The sequence below is a fragment of the Lagenorhynchus albirostris genome, chromosome 14 (genome assembly GCF_949774975.1).
Source record: "Lagenorhynchus albirostris chromosome 14, mLagAlb1.1, whole genome shotgun sequence".
Taxonomy (NCBI): domain Eukaryota; kingdom Metazoa; phylum Chordata; class Mammalia; order Artiodactyla; family Delphinidae; genus Lagenorhynchus; species Lagenorhynchus albirostris.
In genome coordinates, this window is record NC_083108.1 from 31,626,834 (window position 1) to 31,650,861 (window position 24,028).

Genomic DNA, 24,028 nt, shown 5'->3' on the forward strand with positions numbered 1-24,028 from the left:
AGACAACAGGAATTCATGGATTCCCCTACAACTCTGTGCAGACATTTCAGTGTATGTACAAGCATATGGGTAACATTCTAAAGTATCCAATCCATCACTTTCATTGGACCCTTAAAGACATTCATGACTCAAAAATGGTTAAGAATTATAATGCTAGAGTTATGTAGTAAACACTCTAGAACCATTAATTGCTAACTGCAATTCAGAATTTTTAAGAATGCCCACATACTTAATAAGAGCTGGAAGAAAAAAATCAGGACTGAATATTAGGATTAAAAAGATGTCCCATGATATTTTATTGACCATCTACTTTGTGTATATAAGACATAATTATAAAATTATATTATTAAGGGAAAAATGGATCCAGAATACACCTAACAATAATGATAGATTCTTATGCCCCACTCTTACAACTCCTGCTCTATGTCTTAGATATTCTTTTTTATCCTGTTTGCAAAAAAATAATAAAACTCCTTTTTTGATTCACTGGTTTTGATTAGTCCTAAGGGAATGAGAATATTAGAAGCAGGTCTTATTTGGGAGTTCTAGCAAGAACTAAGAAATACTTGCATTTTCTCTTCTGTACCAGCATTTTTCAAATTGCAAGATATAATTCAATAATGAGTTTTAAAACCAATTAAATACGTTGCAAACATTTAAAAATTAATGCAACAGAACAGTTTTTAAAAGAATAGAAACTATTAGAGTCCATAATATGCAGTAAGGTTAAGTACTGCTTTATGAAACTTACGTTGCAGTTGTGTGAGCTGGGCTGCCATGGGCTGCCTTTAAACACACCCTTAAAAAAATCAACCATTTTTTACTGTAATCACACCCCTTTTCATATACCCAAGTTGTTGATCTATAAGCCCTTTCTTATCTGATACAAAGTAATATCCCAATGCAACTTATGCCCTTCCACCCTTAGAATCAGAAGACCTAAAACATCATGCCTCAGAGAGACCTTTCAATATGATGCCCAGCAGATAATGATGCTTCTTCACAAGTAATGATGCTCAGCCCTTTGGCCTGCTTAGAGAAGGCAGCTGCTACCAGTTCTTTCTAACTATCCAGGTGGTGGCCAGCCAAAAGAAAGTCTGGCATGCTATTAAGGACTAAAGAGAATTACTACACTTGAAAATACAAGAAAAAATTTAAGTCATAGGTTAACTAGAACTCATATCTAACCACGGGAACTTATAATGTCTAAGTTTGCGATTTAACTTTTAATTTTTTTTAAAAAAAGCTTACATGAGAAAAATCAGGTGATTAATAAATAGTTCAAAAATTAAAGATTAAAAAATCCAGATATAAAAATATTTTATACATTTCACATAAAAATGTCTACTGATAATACAAAAAGATCTTAAAACACACTGAAAAATAAAAGGTATCTTTTTTCAAAGGTAGTGTCTAAAGATCCACCACAATTACCTTAAATAATGTAGCTGTTTCTGGGATTATTCCTCTAATTTTCACCTGGGGTTCTAAAGGCAATGGGATAAGTTCCACATCGGACAAGTTCATCTTTTCGTTGTCTCCAAGCAATGCCTGTAGTCTCTCATTCTAGGAGAACAAGTTAGAAAGTACTAATTAGGTTAAAATGAAAAAGGGGTTTTTAAAGCATATGGTAAAGACATAAAGACTGATTCTATTAACTTTAAAATATTTGCAAAGCACCATAAAAGTATATGCGAAGTAATACAACATAAAGGAGAGAGTATGTGTGAGAGACAAGCACTTATAATCCACCTGACAAAAGCAGCAGCATGCTTTAAAAGGAGCAATCCCTTCACCTATGAAAAGTGGGACTTTCATAAGGTTAGGGAATATGTTTCTCTTGCTGCAACTGATAATCAGGGATATACTCAAGCTGGACTTAAAGATGCAATTTCTGTTTTCAAAGGATCTGTGAAGTCACAAGGAGAAACTAATTTCATTTGAAGCTTAATTTCTCATGACCAAATATTAAGCAAGAATTTCATTAGCTGTTCCATTGCATGTATTGGGTTTAGAAAGTAAACTCAATTTACTTGGAGGAATTTGGACCTTACCTTTTACTGTTCATTGACTCTGTCTGATCGAACTTTTCCCAAGATATCACCATTTATTTATTTCCTTTAGCTCACATGCACGCTGCATTGAGCCAAGATTTCAGAAATTGAGAAATTCAAGCTATGATGAAACAGCTTTGTCATTTAGCAGCATCTATAGTGTTTAGACCAAGCCCATCTATTCAATTTCAAAATAACAATCTATTTCCTTTGAAAGCTGTGAGAGTATTGCATTCTTTAAACAGTGAGCTTGTTCTTAAAGGGAGAAAACTTGACCTAATACACTGGGCTTCTTCCTATTTCTCAAACATGTCACACATGCTCCCATATCAGGGCCTTTGTGCTTGCAGCTCCTCTGGCTGGAATAGTCTTCTCTAGTTATTCAGTGGCTTGCTCCCCTACTTGCTTCAGGTTTCTGTCCAAATGTCAACTCTCAGTGAGGCCTTCCTGACTATTCCATTGAGAAGTGAAAAGCTGCCTTAATACTCGAACCCGGCACTTCCTATTCCCCTTTCCAGCTTTTTCTCCAAAGCACATGACGCTATCTAGCATAAAATATATTTTACTTATTTTGTTAACTTTCTCCTCCAACAGGAATGTAAGGTCCTTACATTCTAAAGGTAGGGATTTTTATATTCACCTCTGTATCCTCAGAACCTAGAAAAGTGCCTGGCACATAGTAGGCATGTGATACATTTTTATAGAATAAATATTATAACATAAAGAAACACAAAGTGAAAAGAGACTACTGAACATTCAAAATGAAAGCTTTAATTGTTTTTTAAAAGTGTGGCATCAATGCATTTTTATTGGAACTCAAATATCTACATTCAAAGACCTCAATCAAGAGAATTTTTCCTTAAATGAGATCAGCAAAGGAAAGAAGGTGGCAACAATATTATTATTTGTTTTACCATCTGACACCTAACTCATGGATCCCCTGGCCACACATTTAACGCCGATGCACTCACCAAGGCAACTCTCTCCCAACTTCGTTATGAGGGATGGAAAAGTACTATTACATATGATTGCAAATTATTAGCTGTAGTCATTTCATTATTCCTAGTAATAACACAAATAATGGTGGTAGAGAGTCATCTTGGCATTTCACTAAAACTCGAGGGCTTGTTTCTAGTAAAACTAAGTAAATAAAACTATGTTTGTCTTTTATCACATCATGAAAAACTGTCTGAAAAGATTTTTAGCCAATGTTGATACTATATTTAGGACTGTCTGACTTAAAATATATATAATAAACTATATAATATAAATTATATATATATATTTATATATATATAATTATATATATATTTTATATATAAAATATAAAAATATATATATAAATAAAAATAAAATATATATAAATAAATATATAATAATAAACACATAAAACAATATGTGTTTTGCAATATGTGGCAAAAACAACATTTATTTGGGGGGACTATAAGTGCTGTCTCCAGTAGGGAGTCAACTTCCAGAACAGCGAAAACTGAGGTGTATCCAGAGGCTCATGGGTGGTGAACAAAAGAGTATGTCACATAAGAACAAACTGCGGTTTAAATACATGCCCCAAACTGACAGTCAAAAGAACAGGCATCCTTTCTGACGGTGGGCACTGGGGTCACACTGCTCCTCACCAGGGCACCTCTGGAGAGAAGGGCTCCAGGAGGAACAGCAGTGGGAATTTAGTTATTTAACCAGGATTTGTGATTCTTCTCAAAAACAAAGAAAACGCCGACTCAATAAACATGTGTTTCTCTGCAGCCTATTTTCTCCTCCCTAACCTCGTTAACATTATTCCCTGCACGCATCTCTGCCAGACCTGATCCCCTGCCTTTAAATTCCTGACTCAATTTTTCACCTTTTAGTCTCTCCGCCTTCCTCTCACAATTCTGAAGGACAGTAAAATGTGTTGTGGTGTTTTACAAATGTCACCAAGAAAGATTTTCCATTTATGGGATTAGGTAAAGAGAAGATATCAGATGAATCCTTCATAGCATTTGGGCAAAAGATCAGGAAAAATAACATCTGAAGAACAGATGCTCATCTATTATCATCAAGTAGAAACCTCACCCCGTTGAGAGCAAAATCAATGTACTGGCCATGAGAACACATTGCCAGTCACTATCACTAGTTCTGCAACCCTGGGTGAGTTACTCTGGACCTTCTTTTTCTCAGAAAAATTCTAGTCTAAATAATCTCTAGAGGTTCTTTCCATGTCAAATAAATTGTATTCTAAGATACTAAGATTCTAAAATGAGAGCCAGAAAAGCACTGTAGATAAAAATATGGACTCAGAATGTCTGGGTACAAATCCTAATTTCAACACTTACTAACTGAGGACATCTGGCAAATTACTTAACCTCCTACTACCTACTTTTCCTTACAATTGGGATAATAATAGTACCTAACTTATAGGGTTGTTGTGTGGATAAAAATCAATGTATATAAACTCATAAAATAGAGTCCCATACATAATCTGTACTTCTAACCACTCCTATTACTATAACAGGCCTCATTTAATTGCACTTCACTTTAGTACACTATGCAGATATTGATTGCATTGTTTACAAATTGAAGGTCTATGGCAACCCTGTGTCAAGCAAGACTATCGGTGCCAATTTTCCAACAGCACTTGCTCACCTTGTGTCTCTATGTCACATTTTGGTAATTTTCACAATATTTCAAACCTTCTCACTATTATTATACTTGTTATCATGATCTGTGATCAGTGATCTTTGATGTTACTATTGTAATTGATTTGGGGCATCATGAACCAAGCCCCTATAAAACGGAGAACCTAATCGATAAAACGTTACGTGCGTTTTGACTGCCCCATTCACCAGCTGTTCTCCCTCTCTCTTCTTCCCCTATTCCCTGAGACACAATGTTGAAATTAGGACAATTTACAACCCTACAATGGTTTTTATGTGTTTAAGTGAAAGGAAGAGTCACAAATCTCTCACTTTAAATCAAAAGCTAGAAATAATTAAGCTAGTGAGGAAGGCATGTTGAAAGCCTAGACAGGCCAAAAGTTAGGCCTCTTATGCCAAACAGCCAAATTGTGAATGCAAAGGAAAAATTCTTGAAGGAAATTAAACTACTATGAACACATGGATGATAAGAAAGCAAAACAGCCTTATTGCTGATCTGGAGACAGTTTTAGTGGTTTGGATAGAAGATCAAACCGGCCACAACATTCCCTTAAGCCAAAGCCTAACCCAGAGCAAGTCCTAACTCTCTTCAATTCTATGAATGCTGAAAGAGGTGAGAAAGCTGCAGAAGAAAAGTTTGAAGCTAGCAGAGCTTGGTTCATGAGGTTTAAGGAAAGAAGCCATCTCTATAGCATCAAAGTGCAAGGTGAAGCAGCAAGTGCTGACGTAGAAGCTGCAGCAAGTTATCCAGAAGATCTAGCTAAGATAATTAACAAAAGCGGTAGATGACACAGCCTTATATTCGAAGAAGATGCCATCTAGGACTTTCACAGCTAGAGAGGAGAAGTCAATGCCTTGCTTCAAGGCTTCAAAGGACAGGCTGACTCTCTGGTCAGGGGCTAATGCAGTTGGCAACTTGAAGTTTAAGCCAACGCTTATTTACCATTCCAAAAATCCTAAGGCTCTTAAGAATTATGCTAAATCTACTGCCTGCTCTATAAATAAAGAACAAAGCCTGGATGACATCACATCTGTTTACAATATGGTTTACTGAATATTTTAAGCCCACTGTTGAGATTACTGGTCAGAAAAAAAAAAGATTCCTTTCAAAATATGACTGCTCATTGACAATGCACCTGGTCACTCAAGAGTTCTGGTGAAGATGTACAGTGAGTTAATGTTTTTTATACCTGCTAACATAATATCCATTCTGCAGCCCATGGATCAAAGTCTGATTTTGACTTTCCAGTCTCAGTACTTAAAAAATACTATCATAAGGCTGTGAGTGTTAGTGATTCCTCTGATGGATATGGGCAAAGTTCTGGAAAGAATTCACCATTCTAGATGCCATCAAGAATAACTGTGATTCATAGAAAGAGGTCAAAATATCAACATTAACAGGAGTTTGGAAGAAGTTGATTCCAACTCTTAGGATGACTTTGGGAGGTTCAAGACTTCTGTGGAAGAAGTAACTAGCAAGATTTGCTAGACTTAGAAGGGGAGCCTGAAACTGTGACTGAATTGCTGCAAACTCGTGATGAAACTAACAGATGAGAGGCTGCTTCTTAGGGATGAGCAAAGGAAAGTAGTTTATTGAGATGGAATCTACTTCTGGTGAAGATGCTATGAATATTGGTGAAATGACAAACAGAGGATTTAGAATATTCCATAAAGTCTGTTGATAAAGCAGTGGCAGGGTTTGAGAGAACTCACTCCAATTTTGAAAGAAGTTCTACTATGGGTAAAAATGCTGCCAATGAGCACTGCATGCTACAGTGAAAACAAATTGTTAGTGAAAGGAAGAGTCAACTGACGTAGCAAAGATTAATTATCTTCATTGTTGTCTTATTCTACAAAATTGCCCCAGCCACTCCAACCTTCAGCAACCACCACCCTGATCAGTTAGCAGCCACATCATCGAGGCAAGGCCTTCCATCAGCAAAAAGAGTATGATTCTCTGAAGGCTCAGATGATGGCTAGCGTTTTTTAGCAATATTTTTAATTAAGGTATATACATTGCTTTCTTTAGGCATAATGCCATTGCACACTTAACAGACTACAGTATAGTCTATACTATACAGTATAGTGTAGATCTAACTTTTATATGCACTGGGAAACCAAAAAATTCATGTGACTCACTTTATGGTGATATTTGCTGTACTGCAGTGGTCTGGAACAGAACCTGCAATATCTCCGAGGTATGGCCATAATTGCATGATAAGAATTCCATAAAATATATCAACCAAAGAGACAGTACCAAAACTCAGTATTTTATGATACCAAGACATTATTAGTCATAAACAGAAAGCAAAGCCCAAAGGTTTACCTTTTTCTTACGATTTCCACTTTCACGCTGAACTGCCTTCATTAGGTGCACCAGCCGATCTACAAAGGTCTGCTGTGCAGCCAACAAAGAACGCATAACTCTGACAGACTTATCACCCTGAAGGGATTCAAAGGAAAGAAAAATTAATTCTATGTAGCATAATGATTAGGGTTTCTTCAATAGCATGGGTGATCTTTATTCTTTTAATAGCCACAAACTTCACCACAAAGTAGTATTGAAAAAATTATCTTTATTCAGAGATAATGATAAATCTGTTATCTTAAACACCGCCAACTCTTCCACAATTGAAAATTAACTGACCTTCAGAGAATACTGGTCTATCAAAAATTGTACTTTTTTTCCCACACGCAACCATGTGACAAGACAGAATTCATTCACCCAAAATGTATTCACTCACCAGTTCAATAAATATCTGGAAGCCTATAATTTCTTCAAAAATGTGCTGGGCATACAGTAGAAACAATCCTCAAGGAAATAAATATATACTTAAAAAAAAAAAAGTTTAAAAAAAAAAAAAGTTCTCAAAGAGTAATATGATATGCTTGCTTAGTAAAACAGAAGTCATAAAAACTAAATGCTATAAAGGCTCATGTAGTAATTCTCAGTTCATAAAATATTATAAAATAACATTTTCTCATTTAATCTCTCCAATTACATTGATAAAGGCAGCTTGGCAATTGTCATCCTTATTTCGAAGATGGAAATTTATGCTCAAAGAAAGTGAAATTTCCTCACAGGATGACAAAGGTTATAAGTGACAGAGATTATGAGAGGACCAACTGCTTATCTGCTAGTCAGTTAGATATAGAGAATCTCTGGCCTCTGAGAACTGTACAAAAGTTTAGACTCAAAGAGTTCAATAAGATGTGACTTAAGTTTTTAAGAAAATTTAAATGAAACATGAAACAGCAGATAAAGATGTTCTGAAGTAAAATATTACATTTCTACAGCAAATCACAGTTAATGTCGTGACAGTTTTCTTTTCATTGCCTGTGCACCTTCTGCTGGCTGAACTGTGACACTGCCTTAACAATCACAAGAATACCGGGCGAAAAATGGCTTACATACCTCTAGAAACTATAAAAGCAAAAATATAAGTTATATAGAAAGTATCTGTAATATGATCATTACCAGATTTATATAAATAAACCTAGTCTTAAAAATAAAAACAGAAAACAGAGAGTGAAATAAAAAAGCAAAGCTTTGGGGGTTTTTTGTTCCAGGTATAGGTTTATTTTACTAAATCAGGGGTCAACAAACTTACTATAAAGGGCCAAGGATTAACTACTTTAGGTCTTGTTGACTATAGAGATTCCATACCAGATATTTATCTCCTATTGGAGTACAAAAGTGACCACAAACAATATGAAAACAAATGAGCATGACTATGTCCCAATAAAATTTTACTTATGAACACTGAAATGTGAATTTCACATAATTTTCATGTGTCACAAAGTATTATTCCTCTTGTGATTTTTTACAACTATTTAAAAATAAAAATCCTTAGCTCATAGGGCATACCAAAACAGGCAATAGGCCGGATATGTCCCATGCACCATGTCTGCCAACCCCTACATTAAATGGTTACCTTCAACAATGCTTGGCTGAACCGTCTCATTACATTCAAGTACATCTCATGGGTCTTTGGATCTCTCTGCTGAGTATCTTGATCTTCACATTCCACTATCACATACCTTAAAAATGTTAAGTCATTCATGTAAATGTGAAATGAAACTCAGAATCATTTTGTAAACACTTATGCCTTTCCATTAAAACAGATCAATTCACATTTGCAAAAATAATTAATGGGAGTAATGAAACACATTTTATTATCACTCTTTTTAAAGCTGAAAATTCAGGAACAACATATATAACCTTCTATAAAGGTAAATTAATAACAGAATGCCTTAATGTGTACAATATCCTAGACTTTCTAAAAAATTTGGCATCAAAATGAGCATTTTCTCCTAATGCTTTATGAGGTACACAGAGCATTAACATCTTCAGAAATTATATAAGCTCACAAATCTACCAAGTAACTCATGAACAAAAATATTTTCAAAATATATGTAATACTTTTGGTATTACATAAGGCTCTCTTATTCTGGGGAAAAACAACAACAACAACACTGAAGCTTTTTTCATTAACATACCTCTGAAAGATAAATTAAAATCTTAATTTTTCCTTTCATATCCAATTTCCCCATTTCTCAAAATTCCATATATAATCTTCAATTTTTCCATCAAAAAATTGTGGTTTTAGAGAGTTAAAAAATTTTAAATATAAATATAGTCTTAAACCTAAACTGCTTATACAATTCATATAATCATATAAACAATGACCTGGATTAGATTTTAGAGGTTGTCTAATCCAGTGTTTCCAACTGTTCTGATTGGAACAAGCCATACTAACAAATACATTTTAGATCACAACTCGTTACACACAGCCCATGTGTGCACACAGATGCATAAAACTGAAAAAAATTTCACAAAGCAATATTCTATGAACAATATGTTAATATTTGTTACTCTGTTCTATTTCACTTTTCTTTAAATAACAAATGCTAGACTGTGAGCCTTAAAACTGATTTCAGTGGATAATGATGTGCAGTTTCAAACTTGCTTATTTTATCAATAGCGAAACTTAGAGGTGGCTGTATCTTGCCCACGGTGGCACAATTGGTTGACTGAAGAGCTGAAATCAGAACCCTGGACTCTGGGGTCCTCGGCTAGAATTCTTTCTACTAAGCTTACTCTCACAGTTTGACCTTTAAAAACCACATGAAACTTTTCAACTTCCTTAACTGATAGTATTTCACAAATCTCAAATCACAGGGCTTACTATTTTCCTTTATACTATTTCTGGAAAGAAAATAGTTAACCATCTAGAAGGTAAACTTCATAAGAGCAGAGAGCTTACAATTTCATGGATTTAACAAGTATCTCAATGTTGATAATTCTCAAATATTAATATATATCCCTTTTCCCACATCTAAGGCCTAACTTTGCATGTCATTAGGTGATCTGCTTTTATATTCAACTACCCTAATTTTCAAGCAGCAGATCCCCTTTTCAAGACACTGCTTGTCATTTTTAACTGAAGATGTGTAAAACTGAAGTTATCACACTAAATGAGTTATTTTTCTATCTCAATTGAAGGCATTATCAATATTTCAGGCATTTAGGCTACAGTTTGAATCACGTGAGGTTGTAACCAAACCAGAGAACACAGGTTCTACCTAAAACTATAACCGGCACTTTGTGTTTTATTTGTGGTCTGTGCATCTAGAGCCAAACTTAGGTTACATTCCCTCACTTCAAACACCTATATCCAATTAGTCACTAGGCCCTGTTGATTTTTTCCTAAAAAATGCTTCTTGTAGTTGTACTGTACCACTAGCAAGCCCTGTCTGGAATCAACCAGCAGATACCTCTCACCTAGCTTCTCTAACTCTAAAAACAAACCCCTTATTGATCAATACAATCATCCAAATTTTTCTTCTTTAAACTACCTTCATCATGTCCCACCTATATTAACAAAAACATCAATGGTTCCCGCTTTTATACTATTTTAAAACAGTTTCTGTGGCCATAAGCTTCTGGTTCAAACTTCCACCATCTCCAATTCATGCATTCACACTCCAATCAGCTCGACTCCCCACCACCCCCACTTTCTGCTTTCGCTCATATTTCGGTACTGTCTAGAAACACCTTCCCACCTCCACCTTTCCTTATTCTACCCACCCTTCAAATACAGGTGACACTCCGTCTCTTCCAGGAAGTTTCTGCAAACCCTAACAACTTCTTTCTCCTCTGCCTTCCTAAAACAGGCACAGCCTCTCATACAACTTGTGCTGATAATGTTACCTTGCTCGTCACTGTTTCACACATTTACTCCTAGCTCCTTTCAGAGATTATAAAGAAACCGATGCCAGATTCCGTATCTTAAAAATCTTTAGTAGCCCTTGACATACACAATATAGTCTTACACAAAGAAATGTTTTAAAGGTTGATAAAAGTTAAGAGCCTTCTCCCACTGACTTCCCAGGTGATCTGGAAGTCCTCAGAGTTGTATAACCTAACAATAGAATTTTCTGTAAAGTGGTATGAGGAACTAAACCCTGATACTATATCTACCTTATAGAATGAGAGTTCTAAACCAAAAATTCAAGAAAGCATTTTTCAATCTTGAAACTGTCAATACAGGTTCAAACCCAGTCCATACTCTCTAACCCTTTAAAGTCCTTGACTATTCCCATCACCTTAGTATATTCATTGTGTTTTCCTGTGTTTACACGGCAACTCCTTTCTAAAGGAGTAATACAGATGACCACAATATACGGCTCCACTGCTTTGTTCAGGTCCCACTGACTGCCAAGTAAACACAATGGCTGCAGCTACGTGATAAAGGTCACATATCAAACACCTCTCAAAATCATTCAAGCCAAAGTTCTTATGCAAAGGAAAAGTCCATCTAAAATAAAAATGACAGTGTCATCTCCAAAATGAAGGACAAATTTAGATCAAGACTAGAAGACCTAGATTTGAGTCACTTCTGAATTCTCTGTTCTCAGCAGTAAGGAGACTCTACAAAGCACTCTCAGGTGCTTCCTTGAAACCTGTTATCTTCAAGTAGAAATGCAGACAAAATTGCCTGGGTACCCATCATATGATGACATCAGTGGGCTACCTGTTTCCTGGCAATTTCATTTTGTGAGGTAAATAACGTTTATTACCTTGAAAGGTCTTAAAAGTTACAGAAGAACATGTCAAGGCAGCCAAAGTTTACTTTCAATTTCAACATACTGGAATAGCTATAAAAATAAAAAAAAACTGCAACAATTTATAGATCCTGATGCCCAACACTTTACAGACTGGAGACTATAACTCCCCTCTGAGGTTTAAAATGTTGACACTATTCATTTTAAAAGGATTGTCTGTACTACTGTAGGCCTCTAAGGATTCAACTATAGCAGGAATCCTGTTTAAATCAATGGAAAGGGAACAAATGAACAAGGAAATTCAAAATGTTCAAAAGGAAATAGCACAATCAAGTAAAATTTATATTTTAATACATCTGTTATAACAGAGTAAGCTTAGACTGAGAGGCATATAAATTGTTAAATGTGATTAATATTTTTATACTATTCTGTCCAGGTTCAAAGGAATAGAATGATTATTTTAAGTCAATTATTTGAAATTATTTCCCATATTTTCACCCTACAATCACAAAAGTGGTGTGTACCAAAGTCAGAAGTCCACATCAATAGCTTTTTCTTCCCCATGAGTGTTTCTGAATATGAAATATGCAGATTATAAATATGGGAAAAACAATTACTCCTCAGAGAATGAATAGACATAGCACATGCTATTGCATCAGTGAATCAGAGACATAGTGGGAAAACACAAATCAAATCTAAGTTTGATGGAATGCTTATAAGACTGGGAGCTAGGGCTATACTTTGTTTATTATCTATGGAGAAAACAAAGTGCTCTTTCTGAACAGAAACTGTTGCCTCGTTGGAAACTGCTCATCTAATAGGTTTCCTACTGTTCAGCTGCTTTCAGAATGGTTTGAAAACTCTTCCTACTTGAAATAAGATATCAAAGATGCTATCGCAACTAATTTCAAATTTTACAATGAAATCTGGTCTATACTCAAATCCAAAGAATACATAATTTTAAACACCACATAATCAGTATACATACATATAGCTCTTATAATAGTGACTACTCTAGACTATAAATTCTGAGCCACAGTAAACTTTCCATGAATATCACAAGGAAATAAAAATATCTATAAAGGAATTCTTAGTAAATGATTTTTAAAATATATAAAACCTTAATTTTAAATACCTAAGAAGCTTAAAAGTACTTACTCAAACCTTGGCACTGTGCCCCACACATTTTTTTTTAATTTCCATTGAATTATTTACCCAGATTTTTATGAGGAAATATTTTTCCATAACACCAGTGAATAGACATACACTTAAGAATTCAGATTAGAATATGGAGAACATTAGGAAGCAAGAGGTTACATTAAAAGGAAATAGTACCTATCTGGTAATACAATGATTTCTAAGCAAAATTTTCAAAGTAAAAATGGTGATTAACAACTAGCCAAAACATTTTGTGGAAGTATTTTCAAGGACACACTGAAAGTTACGGTGAGGGAAACGTGGTTTATGAATATTATATTAAATTCTAAAGTAAAAGCAAGGAACTATTTTTCCTTCCACTACTAAGGCCAACAGGAAAAATAAAATTACAGGTCCCAAAGGGGGGGAAAAATGAGTGATTTAGTTAAGACTGTTGAAAGGGGAAAAAATGAGTGATTTAGTTAAGACTGTTGAAAGTGGTTTTTCTTCAATGAGAAGAGAACCGTGAAGGCTGAAACTAAAGAAATATTTGTTATGTAAGTAATGAACACCCACGTTTATTAAAGAGCCTTGATTTATTTATCTACTTAGTGGCTACAAGAGCAGTATCCAGATAAGATTATGTTTGGAGAGTGGGAAAATGAAATTAATGATTTGACCTACAGGACAGTTCTCCAACTCAGTCTAAAACACGGAAAGCAAAACACCTCACTATTCTTCAAAAACAATTACCTTTCAGAATGAACAGCTATTAATTTGTACTGTTTAAGTTAACCGCAGTAAACTGAGCAGTAAGATTAGATCAGAGATCATTTCTACAGTTAAAAAAAGTATCAAGTTTGGGCTTCCCTGGTGGCACAGTGGCTGAGAGTCTGCCTGCCGATGCAGGGGACACGGGTTCATGCCCCGGTCCAGGAAGATCCCACATGCTGCAGAGCAGCTGGGCCCATGAGGCATGGCCGCGGAGCCTGCGCGTCCGGAGCCTGTGCTCCTCAACGGGAGAGGCCACAACAGTGAGAGGCCCGCACACCGCAAAAACAACAAGAACAACAACAACAAAAAAGTATCAAGTCTCTCAGGAAGTTTAAAAAAATGTTCTCTCAAATGTACAGAAAGCTTCAGGTAGAGCTTACCCAACTGGCTCTGCCCTTTGTTTGCTCTATAAAACTAGATAAGGCTCTCTTGTCTAGTGTTTAATCCTAGTGCTTTCTTTAATTGAACCAAAATATTTCTCATTGTGGCTTAAGGTACTTGTTCTTTACACTTTAGAATTCTATGACAGATAAAGGGAGCCATGCTTCACATTAATTGTGTCTCAGTAAATCAGTTAGCTTTTCTATGCCTCAGTTCCTCTCTTTCTTTCATGTAACTCACTCAGGAAACCTGCTCTCATGTAAAATAGATACTTACACTTGCCCTATTTAACTTCACAGAACAAATGAGAAAAGGTCACTGACAATACTCTGTAAATGGCAAAATGTGAGATAAATGATCCAATCCTAGTTCAGGTTTTACCAAGTTCAGCTACATCATGCCTCTGCCTCAGTTTCCTCATGTATAAGTAACTTCAAATTCTAATTTTCTGTCCTTGCATGATTCCAGTGTTTTAGTAAATAATGTGAAAATACATAATCCTGAAGGACAGTGAAGTATCATACTTACACTACTTAAATAGCATAAAAGGCAAGCAGACATCAAACTGAAAAAAACGATTATCTTACCCAGTTTTATCTTAGATCCTGGAAAGTTAGTGAAAGGAAGAGAAACTGTGGTGCTAATAAGCATTTCCATTAGCACAGTTGTAAAGAAATACAGCTAGTGTGACAGGGCGAGAGAGAGGCATGGACATATATACACTAACAAACGTAAGGTAGATAGCTAGGTAGCCGCATGGCACAGGGATATCAGCTAGGTGCTTTGTGACCGCCTGGAGGGGTGGGATAGGGAGGGTGGGAGGGAGGGAGATGCAAGAGGGAAGAGATACAGGAGCATATGTATATGTATAACTGATTCACTTTGTTATAAAGCAGAAACTAACACACCATTGTAAAGCAATTATACCCCAATAAAGATGTTAAAAAAAAAAAGAAATACAGCTAGATATAAATACTGCATAGGCTTTTGATGATTGCTCATACTTTATTTTAAACTGCCTTTTTGTTTACAGTATGGGAAAAAACAGTCTTGAACAGTGATGAGAAAATAAACAAAAAATTATTTCACATACCAGTATAAATAATTAGCCAGTGTTGAGTTTTTGCAGGCTCTTGATATCAAGAAGGTACACAGATCTTGCTGAAAGAATTAAAAGAAATGTATACATATTATATTACCATCTGCTATTAACAAGGGGGAAATAAGAGAGTCTACATTTGCCTATCGGTTTTCATCTACATATCTATGTCACAGATCATATTTTCATGCATCCATCTATCCCTCCATCCCACCATCCAGTATTTATTCTAAACCAGGTGATATGTGAGAGGCTAAGGACGCCATGGTTTGCAGAGTTCCTTGTCCTATTGGAAGCTTAACATTTGGTGGAGGAGAGAAGCATTAAAGGAAGTCACAGCAATAGTTTAGATTGGGAGGTCAGAAGGCAGCAATGAGGATGTGATATTTAGGCAAGACCAAAATGACGATATGTACAAAGGCCCTGAACCTAACTGTTCAAGGAACTTTTAAAAGGCTCAATGTAGCTGAAATATGGTGAACACTAAAGTAAAGGATGCTGAAAAGGTAGGTAAAAGCCAAATTGTGAAGACCTTTAAGGTCACACTACTGAGTATGGATTTTATTTTATTTATTTTATTTTATTTTTTTGGCTGCATTGGGTCTTAGCTGCGGCATGTGGGATCTTCGTTGAGGCATGTGGGATCTTTCGTTGTGGTGCACGGGCTCTTCACTGCAGTGTGCGGGCTTCTCTCTAGTTGTGGCATGCGGGTTTTCTCTTCTCTAGCTGTGGCACGCAGGCTCCAGGGTGCATGGGCTCTGTAGTTGTGGTGAGTGGGTTCCAGAGCGCATGGGCTCTGTAGTTTGCAGCACACAGTCTCTCTAGTTGAGGTGCGTGAGCTCAGTAGTTGTGGCGCCCAGGCTTAGTTGCCCCGCGGCATGTGGGATCTTAGTTCCCTGACCAGGAATGGAACCCGCATCCCCTGCACTGGAAGGTGGATTCTTTACCACTGGACCACCAGGGAAGTCCCTTTTTTATTAAAAAAAAAATAAGACACATTTTAACAGAAAAACAAATGATTGCTATTTTATACACTGCATTTTCTTCAGAAAATCTAGAGCAAAGGATAGCTCATATTTCTATAATAGTTCAACACCACAGACTGAAAACAGAACTATTGAGAAAACAGCTGAACTTGCACATGAAGTCTACTTCCCCTTATTGCACAATTCAAGGTTTCTCAGATGACAATACAGAGTCAAACGCAGTGGATAAAACTTTGCAGATTGCCTGTGCTTGTTCCAGGCTGCTGCACTGGTAAACCCACAGGCTGTATTCTTCGTTGCTGGCATCTGTGGTCTTCAGAGCCAATAAGGTTTTTCCTGCCCCCAGACCATCATCATAACAGATCATCCAGATGATAAAATATAGAGTGTGCCGATGCAAAACATCATGTTGATCTGATGTGGATACTTTTATACCATACTTAGAAACAACTAATAAATTCTTCCTCCAGAGGAACAAAAGACAACTTTCCATCTTGCTGGGTGACATCTATATAATTTATCAGGTCTAGTCGCCCTTCAAGACTTTTCCCCTCAGAGAGTTTCAGTTTCTCAATGGCACCAACATACTTTATTCGAAATTCTGCACAGGTATCTGAATGACTGTTGCTTTGTACTGAGCTCTGGGTGTAATCAATATCAAGGCTTGCCACAGTGCTGAATCAAGAAAGCCCTCCAAGGCTGGAATCTACAGACTTGCTCTTAGTACTGATTTCAGTATTCTGGGAGCTGCTACTGCTCTGTCGCTTTTTGTCTTTCTGGAACATCTTCCACCATAGCTTGATCCAGAGGCGCCCCCTACAGAATCAAACACTATTTTATCGTCTTCAAAGGTTCCACAGACAGCAGTCTGCACAGATAGCTTCCTTTCCTTCCAACATGGTCAATTCTTGTCAGAAAAACAAGGTACCTCACCGCCACCTGCGATCAGGGTCAGACACCCATCGCCAGGGCAGCCAGAGCCACGGCAGCCACCCCCATTCTGGATTTTATTTTCAAGGCAATCGCTACTCAACAAAAGATCTAAAGCAGGAGAGTGAGATGATCTGATTTACATTTTCTGAATATGACTCTATTTGCTCTGAATAGTACAGACCTGAGATCAGTCAGGATGCTATTACAGTAGTCTAGAAGAGTAAACGGTGAGAGTGGAGATAGAGTGAAGTAACAGATCATTAAAATATTTTGGAAATATAATTAATAGAACTTGCTGATGGAGAGGAAGTAGGAAGAAAAAAAGAATTGACAGTAATTCCCAAATTTATGGATTTAGCAAACGGGTTGATTTGTTACATCACAGATGGAAATTCCAGGTGAGAAACAGGCAAGAGTGTGTGGGGGAGAGAGATGTACTTTGAAACATCAAGTTTGAAATGCCTGTCAGATATACAGTAGAAATCATATTTGGAATATATGAATCTAAAACTCAGATGAGAGAAATGTGCTAAAAATATAAATTTGAGTTTATCACTACAGCCTAGTGCAAGAGGATAAATTGAGAAAAGAAGAGGACCCTGAGGAACAATAAAGTGTCAAGCAGCGGAGAAAGTGCTGACAAAGGAAACCAAGAAGGAACAGCCAGAGAGGTGAAGAGGAAAACAAGGGATGTATGGTATCATCCAAACCATGAAGAGTTAGTTTTTCGGGCTTCCCAGGTGGCGCAGTGGTTGAGAGTCCACCTGCCGATGCAGGGGACACAGGTTCGTGCCCCAGTCTGGGAAGATCCCACATGCCGCGGAGTGGCTGGGCCCGTGAGCCATGGCCGCTGAGCCTGCGCGTCCGGAGCCGGTGCTCCGCAACGGGAGAGGCCACAACAGTGAGAGGCCCGCGTACCGCAAAAAAAAAAACAAAAAAAAAAGCAAAGAAAACAAAAACGTGTGAATGAACTGATTACTGAATCAATCCCTTAGTTCTGAAAGGGCAAAATAATGAAACTGGAGGTGAATGGTTCCTCAAAGGGCTCCCCTAAGGATTCTATGATCCTGTAATTTAAAATTATTTTTTTCAGTATTTTCGAATACATCAAGAGGTAGGCAGACAAGCAAACTCTGGTTAACAGTTAATACTGAAAACAAACGTCACTCAGTTATCAACATTAACTCCTAAAATTTTACTAAAAGCAATAATATATACATTTAGAAAATCAATCTTCTTTCTAATATCAAGTAGGTATTATTTATTTTCAACATCAGGGGTGTGAAAGATTCTTCTCAAATTAGAAGTCTTAGGGAGAAAAATCAACAATACATACTAGATCAACTTCTGCAAATGCACTCCCAAATATAATTTTCAGAGTAGCACTAGCCAAGAAGACCTGTCGTACCTCAAAAATTACTCTGCTTAGCTAAAAGAACTTAATTTTTCTGTATAAGCTAAAAACAGCAGCTTAGTGTATTTCCCCTAGTATCAAAGTCATACATTTCTACAATGTAATCACAAACACCAACAATTACAGTAATGTTCATAAATGTGTTAACAATAAATATTCTGAGTTTCCTTAAAAAAATATTTAAGCCCAGTTTATTTTCACACTGCATTTGAATTCATTTATATGTCCAAAGCACCAATAAAATGCCTTGAACTGAAGATGGCACTTTTTGTTGGGAGGAAAAGTTATAAACATGCATCATAAACCAGGTTATTTAATAAAGTTGTAATATTTAGTTTATTAATCAAAATCAATATTTTCAAGACCAACATTAAACGTTTATCTTGTAGGATCTCTCCTATAGGAAACCTGAAAAGCTTTGTACTCACTTCCAGATTTTCACCATCTGAACTTTCTTTTGTTTTAGATGCAGGAGGAGGGGAAGACACTGGAGGAAGAGGGCTGGTTATAATTTGGGAGCTGAAAAAATAATAGGAGATATCACTGATATGTAAAATATTCTTTCTGTAAGAGAAGATACACATTTTTAGCATAGTTCACCTCAACTGTGTCTGGTTAAAGCACTACTTCCTAAAGTATGTTCTGTGCAGCACTAGAGTCACATTATGTTCTGGAAAAAGAGGCTGCATAGTCAGAGAATATGGGTAATAGCCTCTTTGGGATGTATGTGCAAGTTTGCATGTATTAAAGTTTCTGATAAATACTATAGTTTTTTTAAAAAAGTACATTTTACTTTAAGCCAGTATCTTCCAAACATATTTGACCACAAGACAACCCCTACCTTTTTTAACCTTTTTAGAAAACATACATATTAGTGACCAGCAGACCATAATTTGGGAAATACTGGGTTATAGTTTACAACCTATCATGAAATTTTAAATAGACTTCCAATAAAACGTTCTAGGGGGCATAAGTAAGACAAAGTTAAATAAGCATCACTAGAGACTGAAGGCCTCCAATGTACAGTGGAAGAAAATGTAAGGGGTCTCTTCTCATAAAAACAGAAAAACACAAAGCAGCCTACGTTAAGAAAAAATGCTTTTTTCCTGTTTCTCAGTTCTCCTGCAAATGAAAAACAGAAGATAAAAACAGCATTATCATTATGAAAAATTCAGAAATATAACCTTGAACTCACATGATAATCAAAATAATTGTACTAATTCAGATAATCTGAATTCTAGACCTCCTCTGTCACTGACAAATCTCATGACCTTCACAAAACAACTTTATACCTTAGCCTCAGATTTCTCACCCAAATGTTCCTATTTATCTCAAATTTTAAGATTTTATGAAAAGCAAAATGGCAAAACAGAAAGAACAAGGGCTATGGAGTCAACTCTACCTAATTTGCAAAATAAAAAACTTTGGGCAATTTACTTAACTTCTCCTTAAGTCCTTCATATCTAAATTAGGGATATGAATACCTACCTCAGAGGACTACTAATAACAGGTTTAATATATGTGGACCATCTCTTGGTGTCTGCTACAGAGGTGGGAGTTCTTAATTGTTATTACTGTTAATAGCTGACTTTCAATTCAACTAACAGGTTGTTTTAACTACTGAAGAGGTGAAAAACAGTCAGTAAAAAATACAACTTTACAATAAAATATTTGAGTCCACTAACTTGCCGCATCTTTCTTTTTTTTTTTTTGCGTGAATAGCAACATCTGACACAAAGCACCATGTGTCAGACACTTTTCTAAATGCTTTATGTATTAACTCATTTAATCTTTCAACAATCCTTAAAGGTTACTATTGCTATATCCCCGTTTTTAAGATGAGAAACTGGGGCCACACAGAGAATATTTAATTTACACAAGTTTACACAGCTAGTAAGTGGCAGAATAAAGATTTTAACTAAGGAATTCTGACTGTATAGCTTGCAAAACACTGCCCTGTAATATAGTGGTTTGTGTTCTGTGAGTGCACATGCCATATTCACTGGTAAAACTTCCAACTTAGGGTTCAGTACATCTGGGGAAAAAGAAAAAAGACAATCTGAAAAGGTGGAAAACTATCAGATTTGAAAATAATTCCTCCCTGTATATCCGTACCTATCTATTTCTGCAGAATTTATTCCAGAATTCGACACACTCTCTGACACTGAACCCTGACTATCCTTCTTGGTGGGTTCTAATCCATTCTTTATGTCATCAAAATTTTCATATTTGAGAGCTTGGACCAGCTGTAATAGGTACATCAACAAATCCTGGAAAACAAACAAAAAATAAGCTAATATTAGAAAAGATGCAATATGATTATAGACAAGTTACGTCTAATTATTCCTAAATATCAAGCTAACAATTTACTTTTATCTACCACTTATCAGCTGTGTTACCTTGGGCAGATCACTAGGTTTCTTAACCTCTTGGTGCCTCACTGGGTCCTCACCTTTAAAATGGCCATAATCATATAAACCTTAGAGATTGAGTTGTGAGGATTAAATCAATTAATAGAAAAAAGTCACAGAATAGTGCCTGGCACAGACTAAGTGACCAGTAAATGTCTTGTTTAAAATGGTATCCCACTGACATGTACACATTGCAATATTTAAAATAGATAACCAACAAGGACCCACTGTATAGCACAGGGAACTCTGCTCAATATTCTGTAATAACCTAAATGGGAAAAGAACTTGAAAAAGAAGATACATGTATATGTATAACTGAATCACTTTGCTGTACACCTGAAACTAACACAACATTGTTAATCAAATATTCTCCAATGTAAAATAAAAAATTAAAAAAAAATAGTATCTCAAAATCAAGGTGAAAATGAAAACAAAGAAAAAAGATTGAGATGGTTCATATAAAACTGAGAAATTAACAAAGGTTCCTTTTTTCAGCAATAGATCAGATAATGGCATTTTAGGTCTAAGATTACATAAGAAACTCCAAATTTTCAAGTTTTCTAAGTTTCTGTTTCATAATCTTTTCTGGTTGGGATTTTTAAAAATATTACCTTTTTTTTTTTTTTTTTAAAGAGAACTTGGAGTTTAAAGAGTTCAGAGTTTAGAGAATTTGGGTTGCTTCTTAAATGGAAAATACAATGAAACAGACATTTTAACACTCTTGCTTAAAGGAAATGTGTACTTTCCTGCCAACTACCAATAACGGCTTGAAGAAAACAAATTTCTAAATCTAAATTTCTCATACTTCTACTGACAATCGAAATAATTTGGACTAAAAAAGTGTCAACAGAGTAGTTTTTACCTGAGTTTTTCCCTTAATGTAAAAAAACTCTAGGTTTAATCTTCAGAATGGAAATATTTCCTATCTTACTCTATAAATGTAGTTCTTAGCCCTTCCCAATGACTACTAAGAAAACTCCAAAAATTTTGCTTTTAAAAATAATTACAGGGCTTCCCTGGTGGTGCAGTGGTTTAGAATCTGCCTTGCCAACTGGTTAATGCCCTGGCCTGGGAAGATCCCACATGCCGTGGAGCAACTAAGCCCGTGCACCACAACTACTGAGCCTGAGCTCTAGAGCCCGTGAGCCACAACTACTGAGCCCACGTGCCACAACTACTGAAGCCTGCTGTGCCTAGAGCCTGTGCTGCCCACACACCGCAACGAAGAATAGCCCCTGCTCACCGCAACCAAAGAAAGCCCTCACGCAGCAATGAAGACCCAACATAGCCAAAAATAAATAAACAAATTTAAAAAAAACAAAACAAAAAATAATTACAAATTGAAGAAACTCACGGAACTCAAAAAAAAAATTTAAAGCATCTATTGTCTTCCAGTTCCAATTGCCACTCAGGCACTTAAAACTCATAATTAGATAATTTGAGACTTCGTGACTATCAGTTCAATTTTAGTCACCTTTCCTTAAGCCCAGAAACCAGGTTAAATCCCTTGTAAATATTTCATGGACCACTCTTTCCTTTCATGTCTATAACAACTATGGCATTTGTAATTACTTGTTTATTTACTCTTTGTTATTTCTACTATTTTATAAATTCCATGAGGACAGACTACTTCCCAAAAATGTATTTTCCCTTACTTAAACCAAAATATATTCTTTTCATATTTTTTTCTTATATTGACAGTCAACATTTCTTTTAATTACGAAAAGCAATATACATGATTTTACCACTAAATACCATTTTTTCTCAAAAAATTAAATGAAACGTTAACTGGCTTATTAATTCTTACTCAAATATATCAGCATCAGTGGCCAGGGAAATCAAATGACTACCAAAGCATCTCTATAGTGTTCTGTTTCTATAAACAATTTTTAATTGGATCAATAAATGTTTGATTTTCTATTATTTTATTTGAGATTTATGGCGTCTAACAGCTAGGTATGCTTATATGCTTATTTTAAGAAACAAAATTACATAACAGAAAATAGATTAATCAAGTATCCTCCTTAGGAGGTATAAGTAATTCAGTTTCACTGCTAGCCTTGAATGCTTTGGAAATGCTGCTGAATGTATCACCTAGTGTGTTTTCCCAAGTATAGAAAAGACTTACTACATGAAATCAAAAACGCTGCATTGTTATTAAATTCCCCAGGAAGGAGAAATTTGGAAGAAAACTCCTCTTTTTAAGTCATTCATCACAATCTGATTATGTTAGCCATCTGGTATTCTGTATTCAAACTACACTTTCCTTCATTTGTATGAAAATGAATTAACTTCAGTAGTAAGTACAAAGTCTGTTTGCTCATTAAACAAGCACATCTTGGAAAATATAAAATTCCTCCAAGCATGAAGGACATAAGCATACAAGTAAAACAAAACAAACAAAAAATCATATTTCTATCTCAGGCAATTAAGTAAAAATTTCCCAAGAGCTATGAAATACTATCTAGATAGCAATCACCATTCTTCTCAAGAACAAGTTAATTCTAATGCTTCAGAATATAAATGCAACGTTCACTGTCAAAATCACTCCCATTTCTTATTGAATTAAGCGTAACTCTTCATATAGACATTTACAGTTCGACAGTTACAGTTAGATACATGGGTTCTGACCTTGCTTCCCAGACAGCCACATACATCCCACACTTCTGTTAAAGCGAAATATTTTCTATTTTTCCTGTACTTTTCAATCTCTTTGCCTTTGCTCATATTGCTCATGTAAACTCATGTTCAACTCTGAAAATTCTCTTCCTTCATTGTCTATCTCAAATGCCACTTCTTCCTCAAATTCTAATGGGGAATCTCTCTCATTCTGAGCCACACAATAGTAAGAAATATGGCTTTTAAAAATTCTGAAACAGAACATTAAACAAATCAAATTCAGAAAGATATTAAAAGACTGATTAATATTTATTTTATAAATGTATGGTGAGTTTAACATTAGGAATTCAGCATCTATTTCATGCATAGTATTATTAAATATCAATGTTTTTCAGACAGCATGATGCTATACCTACAAATTACAGGGACCCACCTAACACTTAACAGAACTATCAAGAAACATCACTACAGAAATTAGATAAAACATAAATATTAAAA

At 35.7% G+C, this 24,028-nt stretch overlaps 1 protein-coding gene and 1 pseudogene across 5 annotated transcripts in view; both read right to left on the reverse strand.

Moving 5' to 3' along the window:
• PIK3C3 (phosphatidylinositol 3-kinase catalytic subunit type 3) overlaps nucleotides 1–24,028 on the reverse strand; it is a 152,237-nt gene that overhangs the window by 56,016 nt on the left and 72,193 nt on the right. For all 5 annotated transcript variants that reach the window (XM_060170439.1, XM_060170440.1, XM_060170442.1 and 2 more), the window contains 6 exons: nucleotides 20,616–20,770; nucleotides 18,929–19,019; nucleotides 15,162–15,229; nucleotides 8,644–8,749; nucleotides 7,035–7,151; nucleotides 1,435–1,566 (listed from right to left, as the gene is read on the reverse strand). In XM_060170439.1, the coding sequence (XP_060026422.1) occupies nucleotides 1,435–1,566; nucleotides 7,035–7,151; nucleotides 8,644–8,749; nucleotides 15,162–15,229; nucleotides 18,929–19,019; nucleotides 20,616–20,770 (669 nt within the window). The remainder of the gene's footprint in view (nucleotides 1–1,434; nucleotides 1,567–7,034; nucleotides 7,152–8,643; nucleotides 8,750–15,161; nucleotides 15,230–18,928; nucleotides 19,020–20,615; nucleotides 20,771–24,028) is intronic.
• Nucleotides 16,154–17,264, reverse strand: LOC132532156 (integrin beta-1-binding protein 1-like; annotated as a pseudogene).